A 9,813-nucleotide genomic window follows, 5' to 3' on the forward strand; every position below is an offset into this window, starting at 1 on the left:
TAATTTTAATTACATTTTTATTTAAATTTGTGAAGAAAAAGTAAGGGGGTCTCTCCTGGTTATTCAGAGATTATACACATGGTGAGAAACAGCATTAAGTTTTATTTGGAATGCAAGCTGCTATGTTAAAGTGATCAAAATAAGGGCAAACAAGACCTGATAGTAGGGTGACCACTACATCCTGTGCTGGGACTGTGTAAGGACACAGCCAGATCCCCTAAGAGTCTTCCAAACAAACAGGAAGGCTGTTGCTCATCACCATGGCTACAACATCCTTTGGGCCTCAGGAAAGGCCTTGGTTTTTCAGGAACAATCCAAGAGGATGCTTTGTCTCTAGGTCTTGCAAATGAAGTCAGGAGAGGAAGCCAAACATAAAAATGTGAAGTGTCCTGGTTGAGACGCAAACACATCATGAGGTGGGAGAAGGGGAGGAGCCAGGCACATCAAAAATCACTGACACTGACTTAAAAATAAAAATCACTCCTGCAGTTGTTAAACTGTACCTGAACATAGACACAGATGAAAATATAGTAGTTATTTGTTCTAGAATTGGATTGTGTATGGGTTTTTGCATGTGTGTATGATTTAAACACAACATTATGAAAAAGAACATATATGTGTGCAACTCAATTTCAACACACATACTTTCTTTTTCATACACACACAAAACTTATATCCCATAATATAATGCTAAGTGCTTTTTGAAATTGATAATACAAATTCAACACAGAGACTGAGGATGGTGACCATGAAACTGCTTGGGACTGATGTTGTAATCCATTCAGGTTGCTATAAAGCATATTTTAGATGGGATAATTCACAAACAACAAAAATTTATAACTCACAATTCTGGAGATGGGGAAATCCAGGGTCTGGGCACCAGCACACCCAGTGTCTGGAAGAGCTCACACCTGTCTTCATGGGGACACTCTCTTGCTACATCCTCACGTAGCAGGGGCAGACAAGCTTCCCTGGGCTCTTTTTAGAGAGCACCAGTTCCTGAGATCATCTCCTAAAAGCCTCACCTCTTAATCCTACTGGCAAGTATGTTTCAATATCTGCATTTTGAGGGAAACACAGCCATTCAGACCATGGCAGCATGTTCCTCTGAATGATAGTTAAGCCCATCATGTAGGTACTTGGGCTCACCTTCCCATTGCCAAAGGAGAGGTAATCATGCTTGCACTATGGACAAACATGCTTCAGTTCATCAAACTGAAGTGCTCATTAATGAATCCATAATAATACAAGAAGGAGTAGAACCTTAAAATACATAGGAAGTATATTTTTGAACAAAAAATCTATAATTTACTGAGTGTCTGTATTTGTCTCACAGTCTTGTGTTCATATTACCTCATGGGAGTCTATGAGCACCATATGCAGCATTGCCATTATCTTACAAATGAAAAACTGGGGCTCTGAGAGGTTAAAGTGGCTGGCTTCAAATCACTCAGCTCACGGGCAGCAGGTGCAGTGCAAATAGAGACCCATTAGCTTACATATGCATAGCCATATATAGATATAGATATAGATATAGACATATAAATATATGCAATGAAACATTTGCAGTTACTTTTACTAATTCCATTTTAAGACACTGCATTTTACAGTTCTGAAGATAAGATTCCTAACGGATATGGCCCAGCATTGGTATCACTTCTCCTTTTGAAAAGCAATTTTTTTCTCCCCTTCCACTTTCTCATTTAATCCTCATAACACTGCAAAAGTGACACTTTAATAATCCCCATAATGAAAACTGAAACACAAAGATGTTTAAGTGTCTTTCATGAGAACACAGATAAGTGCCTGGGCCAGATCTTAAGTAGGAATCATCTTATTCCAAGCCCAACACTTCATTGCACAGGTGGAAACCAATATAAGACTGTGGGTTTGCTGAACAAAAGATTGAGGGGAAAAAACAAAATTTCTGAAGATTTTTAAATAACTACAAATGGATATTCAGCCTCTTTCCACTACCCATCCACCAAAACAAACATTAACTTTACTCTGTACCTACCCAATCTTTTAAAAGTGCTGATAAGACATTTTAAATTTTAGATTTTCAAAAATTTTTTCATTGTTTTAAAAATACTATAGTTACTATTTCAAATGAGACTTGTTTCTTTCTACCCCCATCTCAGGTGATCGTATGGATCTATTTATTTTTAAAATACAGAAGAATGTATGTAGTGCCATGTTTAAAACAAGGGAAATTACTGAATTTGATAAGCATTTATGCAGCACCTGCTATGTTCCAGGCGCTCTTGTGTACTGCTGGGGACACAGCAATGAACAAAATAAACAACAACCGCACACTTAGGCTTTCACAGTTTGCCAGCCACCGAGTATTATTATAAAGTGCCACACATTTTAGCATATGTGTTTGCCAATGTGACATATAAAGCTTTCTTTTTAATAACTGCATAGCATTCTGTGTTATGACTATGTGAGAATTTATTCAACTATTTCTTCATGGGTCATACTGCATTCTGATTAGATTTTGATTTTTTTGCAACCACTATTACAATAAACATCTCTAATGTACTATATATACATACATCAGAGACAGAGGAGGGGGGATACTATTTCTAAAGAAAATTAGAGTAGACTGGACGAATAAGAACTTTGAGACTCCCTGGTCCTTAGTGTTCTTCCGAGTGCGTTCCTTCCTTTTTCCCAGGTGTGCTCGAGGGCTCTGGTACTATCCACCTGGGTGGTGCTGAAGCAGATCCTCGGGCTGCGTCCTTCAGTCCCTCCCAGCCCCAACACACTTGGCACCTGTCCTCTTGCCTCTCCAGCTCACTATCGGATAAGCAACTTCGACCACAAATACTCTAAGTTTTGCTTAATATGCAAATTTAAACTGTTTGGCGTCTCGTGTGTTTTACCAATAATTCTCTGACCTGTCCTTCCTCGTCGTCCGTGGCACTAGATCTGCCTTGAGCACAAGTCAGTTGTCTTTTACATGGTTACTGGCTCATCCTTCGAGATCTGTGTCAACCCATGTGATTAATTACACCGTGTCATTCTTGATTCAAGACGTGTGTCACGCTGCACACCTACAACAAAGTGTAGTTCCTTGAACAGGATTTTTTTTTTTCCTCCGTACATTCCTGATCTTGCGTGGCTCGCTGTCCCCGTTAGCTGGAATCGCGGTTCTGCACTGCCGCATCTCCTAAACCTTGGAAAGACTTGTTTCCTGACATTTAAATCACTAGCTAGCGGTTTCCTACCCACTTCCCGTTTCCCTTCCCTGCTTGGCGTCCTCCTGCGGGCCTGGGACCCGACCTGCCAGCACCTTCTGGTCCACAAGGCGAAGTCCGGGATGGGAGGGTCCCGCTCCCGGCGGCGCCGTCGCCCGCCCCAGGCCTGCCCGACCCCTTCCCCTCCTCCCGCCCGCGCCGTTCTAGGAGGAGCCTGAGTGACCGCTTCCCGGTTGGAGGGGATCGCGGGGCGTAAACAGGATTAACTCTCTCCCGCCCAGCCGCGCTGACTCGGCCGGCGGCCTGCGATCGGGCGCGGCCCGGAAGGGCGATGGGACTGCTGGCGGCCGCGGAGCCCACTCTGGAGCCCGCCTGGCTGCCGAGCGTTACCTGGGCCCGCAGCCTCCCGGGCTGCCGCGCAGAAGCCTCGAAGGACTGCGGTGACCGCCCCTAGCCGCCGCCCCCTCCGCCGCCTCCGCGTCCTCGCCGCCCACCGCGCCCAGCCGCCCGCCCCGAGCCAGCCTGCTGCGCCCCGGAGCCGTCCGCCCGCCCGCGCTCAGCCATGGGGGACCTGCCCGGCCTCGTGCGCCTCTCCATCGCGCTGCGCATCCAGCCCAACGACGGCCCGGTCTTCTACAAGGTGGACGGGCAGCGCTTCGGCCAGAACCGCACCATCAAGCTGCTCACCGGCTCCTCCTACAAGGTGGAGGTGAAGATTAAGCCCACCACACTGCAGGTCGAGTGAGTTTGGGGCGCGCCGCGGCTGGGGTCGGCGAGGGGGCTCGGGTGAGGCCCCGGGAAAGCTGAGCCTCTGGGGCCTCTAGTCTTGCACTGCATCCTGCGGGCCAGGGGTGGGAGAAGAGCTCCAGATCCATCCTAGTCTCCTCCTCTACCTTATGGTTGTGTTACCCCCTTTCCTCCACCATCGAGTGACTTTAGTGGGTTCGTTTAAATCAGCTAGTTGGAGGGGGAGGGGTGTCTTGTAAATTTCCTTTTTGTTCAGCCACCGGGTCGGGTCGGAAACGCAGCTGGTCCTGTTGGGGTAGACGGTAGAAGGTCGCAGCGGGGTTCACCTACCCGAAACCCCAGTCCTCTCTGCCCTCTCCTGGCCTCCTGCCGACCTCTACAGGCTTCTACCCGCAAGACTGAAGGAGAAAATCAGGCTGAAGAATGAAGTGTAAAGACGGGGGATGGGTGGCTTGGGGGCTCTGTGGAGGATGTCTCCACTCTTCCTTCAGCCCTTTAGAGGTGGGGGACCCCAGTCTTGGGCTGCAGGCAGAAGTCAGAGAGGGCCTGGCCTTGGCTTAGGCCTAGTTTTTGTGATTTTCTGTCTCCTCTAGTTTTCTTTTTCGCTCTAGTTGTCTCATCAGTCTAGTGATGTTGCCTGGGATTAAAAGCATCCTGGACACAAGAGGCTGTTTTGGGTTTATTAGTGGCAGGGATTATCTCTTCCCACTTACCAAGAAATGGTGCACCCCATAAATCTCTGGCAAGAAAGTCAGTGTGGAGCAGTGCAGTAGCCTGTAGGGGTAAGGGGAAATCTATTACTTGGTTGGTAAGGAGAAATTAAACTAACATTTATGGCATTTACCAGACTGTGGGAGAAGATTTTGAATCCACTACACACTTCCGTAGTTTGTTTTAATGTAGTAAAATTACATTAGCTTTCTAGTGCAAGGACCCAGACACACACTTGGAGGGCTCCTGGTGCTTTTTGGTCCATCTATTTGGCAGCACCCTGAGTCCATGCAGCCATTGCCCACACACTGCCCAGTGTTACCAACACGTGCATCTGTTCTAGGATCTCTCTCGCTCGCTCGCTCACTCGCTTACACACACACACACACACACACACACACACACATCTTTCATTTAATGTATGTATTTGGTACAGGGTCCCGTTATGCAGCTTGGTCTCATAGTAATCCTCCTGTTTGCAGCCTCCCCAACACTGGGATTACAGGCATGCGCCAGTACACCTGGACTCTGTGGCCAGCGAGATGTGCTCAGTGGTCTTAGGCCAGCACCACATGTGGTACCCAGGATTGAACCCTGGTCCTTACACTTGCCAGGCAGGCACTTAGACTGCTGAGCTACTTCCTCAGCCCAATTCTAGGATTTTGTTTTTTTTTTCCTTCTTCCCTGGCAGCCTCTTCCCCAGACCTATCTGGTCTATATTCCATTTCCTTCAGGGTAGTTCTCTAAATTTCAAGTTAGTCTAAACACAGATTTAATGACAGATTTTTTTTCTAGGTACACTTTACTTTTCTCTATAACAAACCCAAATATAAGTAATTTAAAGAAGGGCCTGCCAGATAGCTCAGTGGATTAAAGCGCCTGCTTGCAGGCACAGGGTCCGGGAGTTGGATCCCCAGGCCTGCTGTGCCAGCCCTGCCCCCAGAGTGCCTTGAGACAGCGATTGAGACTGGGCATGGTGGCACACACCTATAATCCCAGCTCTTGGAAGGCTATAAACAGGCAAATCACTACGAGTCCAATCTGCACAGTGAGACCCTGTACACCGTTTACACCCTGTCCTAAATACAATAAATAAATAATAAAAAATAAGCAATTTAAAGATTGAAATAAAAATTAAGAGGAAACTGGGAGATAGGACTTTTTGCAAATGAGCCAGGAATCTAGAGGTAGGAAGAAGGGTGAGGAAGGGGAAGTGAAGAGGATTGAGATGTGTTACGTACATGTACCAACTCCCCAAGATGAGTGTAGTCATTATCTATCACAAAGGTGCACTAATAACTTTTTAAAAGGGCTTCTCAATGCCTTAATCCAATGGTTCTCAGACCTTAGTGTACATAGAATCAAGGCTTAAGGCAGAGATGATCAGAGTCCTCCCTGGAGTTTCTATTTTTCAGTGCCTAGGCTGAGGCCTAAAGCTTTGTGTCCTGATAGGTGAGGCTGATACTGCCTATCCAGGGGCTGTGCATGCTGAACAACCCTCCTACCAAAGCAATGATGCCAGGTGGAATTTCTGGTGATGTGACAGACTTAAAGAAGAGTGCCATCGAATCACAGAACTCATAATTCTTAGAGAGATGATCACTGGTTCTTGACCATACCTGCATATAAGAATTAGTTAGATACATTTAAAATAAACTTGCTAGTGCCCAACTACATCCCAGACCAATGAATCTTAGTCTCTGGGGCTTCAGATGGAACTGGGAATAGATAGATTTCTAACAGAGCTCCACAGATGATTTTGCTGAAAACTAAAGAGAAACACTGATTGCTGGATGAGATCTTCGGGAGAAGAATAAGGAGGTCAGGTCAAAGAGACAAAGTAATTGGTATAGTCACATGTCTGGTTAATTGCAGAACTCTATCATCCTGAACTTTCAGAACTTCCTAGCATACTTCAGTGTCTCCTTTAGCCAACTGTAGGTTTCCAGTCTAGGCCTTTGGTCCGGACCAGGACAGAGCATGCATGCTGATACCTACCAGATATAACCAACTAAAATCCATTTGCAGGAACATTTCCATCGGAGGGGTGCTTGTCCCACTGGAGCTGAAGTGCAAAGAGCCTGATGGAGACCGAGTGGTGTACACGGGCACATATGACACAGAAGGTGTGGCCCCAACTAAGAGTGGAGAACGACAGCCCATCCAGATCACCATGCCGGTGAGGCTGGGTTGGGGCCTTGAGGGTGTATTTCAGGGAAAATGGAAACCAAGGGAGGAAAAATAGCACCTCTTTAAGAGGTATATGTATTGGAGCCAATAACTGTGGAAGTTAGATGGGCTCTCCATCATGGGCTTGCTAGGGACATTACTGTGTAATTAATGTTCTTTTGTATGACAGACTGACCTGAGAGAATAGACACCTAGAGTCACCAGGCAAATGATTCTAAAGAGAGTACCTACATTCCCATTTTCCGTTTTGTATTCTACATCAGAACCAGTTTAGATAATTGACCCATCCAAGTCTCTAATTCAAATAGCCTATGGTAGTTCAGCTTTGAAAAAGTTGATTTGGTAGGTTACATTTTGCTACTTGTGTTTACTCTAAATGGAGGGCCATTAAAAAAAAAGACTGCTGTGGAAAAATAATAATCCCTTAGTACCAAGGGCTACTGAGATGAAAGACAGCCATCTCTAAGTATCCACAGGAATTGGCTCCAGGACACCATGCAGATGCCAAAATCTACAGATTTTTAAAGCCATTATAGAAAATGGCATGGTATTTGCATATAACCATATACTATATGTTCATCTTCAGTACACTTTGAATCATCTTGAGATTATGATGCCTAATATATACAAATAGTATCTTTGCCAGAATCAGAGTTCTAACACAGCAAGGTCCTAACATCACAAGGCACTGGCAGTACACCTCAATTCTTTTTGTCTTTGACAAATGACCTCAGTCAAGGTGTGTAGGCTGTACTCTACAGCACAGATAGCATTTTTTGAAACATGATAAATTTTCAGTGATAGACAAAATAAACCTTCAAACATAAGGGTGAGCAATTGCCGAAGTGGCAATTGAATGAGGCCTCAGATTACATTTATGTGATTTTTTTTTTTTTTTTTTTTTTTGACCGTGCCTCACTGTGTAGTTCAGGATGGCCTTGAGAGCACTATAGAGCCCAGGCTGGCCTTGAACTCACAGCAACCCTCCTGCCTCAGCCTCACAAGTGCTGACATTACAGGAGTGGACCACCAAGCCTGGCCATTTATGTGATTAACTGGGTCTTTAAAGGAATAACTTTCCTTCTCCCAAAGTCATTGTTCCTGCCTAAATAAAGTGAGCTGTGTTTCTCTACTTCAGAAGATAGTAGCCCCCTGTTTACTACTCCATAGACCTTGAAGATTTTTCTAAGCCTTCATTCATGATCTGGACTTTATATGGGCCCTGGATCTTATCAGCACACTTAACTCAATGTCCCTGAACTTAAAGTTCAAAAGAACAAGCTTTCATGGAATCTTATCTATAGTTAATGATTTAAAAAAGGGCAGGAAAAAAATGTTATCCTAACTTTTCACTTAGCCTTCAGCCACCTCTCCCTAGGGCTGCTAGTGACTAACTTTCGGCCTAATGGTGTGTGAACAGTTGTTATACTGTGTTAGCTGGGGAATATTGACAAGGTAAATGTCTATACAATTTCATTACAGTCTCAATCTTTATTTTCTGAGTGTTTTCAGTCCACAGTCAGATGTACATTGATACAGAGGGACACACAGAGGGAAATCTATACGTTATGAGACAATTTTATAGCAAAGTTATGTTGATTAGACAAAAAGATCAAATTAATAAAAGGTTAAGGAAGTAGAATTCACTATATGTACAAATACAATAGATGGTGAGGTAAGCTTACCAAAACATGGAAAAAGGAAAATTCACCTACAGGGCTGCTATAAAACCGGATTAGCAGCCAGGCACGGTGACACACACTTGTAAGCCCAGCACTCGGCAGGCTGAGGCAGGAGGAGCGCTGTGAGTTCAAGGATCACCTAAGCAAGTTCAAAGTCAGCCTTCACTACACAGTAGGACCCTGTCACACACACACCAAAAAACCTGACCAGCCTTTTCACTACTCATGACCAACTTTGAAGCCAGCCACAGTGCTGCAATCACAGCTACTGTGGAGGCTGAGATGGGAGAATCACACAATTGCAGTCAGCCTGGGCAACTGACTGGACCCTGTCTCAAAAATTTAAGACTGGGGGAGGAAGCTCAGTGGTAGAGTGTTTACCTATCATGCAAGGTGCAAGACGCAATTCTCCCCAAACGCCAAAAAACGAATTGTCAAATTGTCTGCCCTCTACACCTGTGGGGGAGTTCGCAGAGCTTCACCAATGCCACTAGCATAAGAATCTCCTCAGGATCTATTTAGATTGCTAATCCTAAACTCCACCTCCAGTGATTTTAGGAAAGTTAAAAATTGGAGTCAAAGAAATTGGATTCTCAACATGCTTACCAGAGAGCTGGTCCTGAGAACGATGGGGTGTGGAATGAATTTTGAGAGCTGCGACCTAATTCTTCCAGTCCTTAAAAGCCTTAAGATATGCAAAGTATAGAGGAAGGGAGGCAGAAGAGGAAGAGAATTCAGATGTGTTATGTGCGTGTACCAACTCCCCCTGATGACTGTAATCATTATATACTTCAAATATGTATTAATAAAAAGCTTAAACATTTAAAAGAAGAAAACCTCAGGGTTTCACAGTACTCAGTATACTTAAAACAATCACAACAATAATGTATAAAACTAATCTAGTATCACGTCCTTCACATCCTCTATTTTAACTGTGTTTGTTAAAAAAAAAAAAAATCCAGTACAGATTATTTAACAGCTGGAAAAACACAAAATACAAGAAATATATATTTCTTGTAGAAAGTAACAGTTATCATGGTATCACTTTGGTGAATGTTCTTTTTTGGGGGGGACGGAACCACAGATTGAGCTCAGGCCCTTGCGCCTGCTAGGGAAGCACTTATTCTACTGAGCCATCTCCCTGGCCCTCGTGAATGTTCTTAGAAAGTTATTTGTACTGTCTTTTCTTTCTACTTAAACTTTTTTCTCCTTCGGTACGTATTTAGATGTCAAATATACCTCCAATTTGTAAATACAGTATATTTTGAAATCTGGATACT

General features: G+C 44.3%; 1 protein-coding gene across 2 annotated transcripts in view; it reads left to right on the forward strand.

The window, feature by feature from the left end:
- The first annotated feature begins 3,335 nt into the window (after positions 1-3,335).
- LOC101559708 (calcineurin subunit B type 1) overlaps positions 3,336-9,813 on the forward strand; it is a 156,814-nt gene continuing 150,336 nt past the window's right edge. The window contains exons 1-2 of one of the 2 annotated variants that reach the window (XM_004636137.2): positions 3,336-3,944; positions 6,690-6,840. In XM_004636137.2, the coding sequence (XP_004636194.1) occupies positions 3,766-3,944; positions 6,690-6,840 (330 nt within the window). In that variant the 5' untranslated portion in view covers positions 3,336-3,765. The remainder of the gene's footprint in view (positions 3,945-6,689; positions 6,841-9,813) is intronic. The other variant, XM_023720843.1, reaches the window with a different exon arrangement.

Source organism: Octodon degus, unplaced genomic scaffold (assembly GCF_000260255.1).
Source record: "Octodon degus isolate 3935 unplaced genomic scaffold, OctDeg1.0 scaffold00078, whole genome shotgun sequence".
In the NCBI taxonomy this organism is placed as follows: Eukaryota; Metazoa; Chordata; class Mammalia; order Rodentia; family Octodontidae; genus Octodon; species Octodon degus.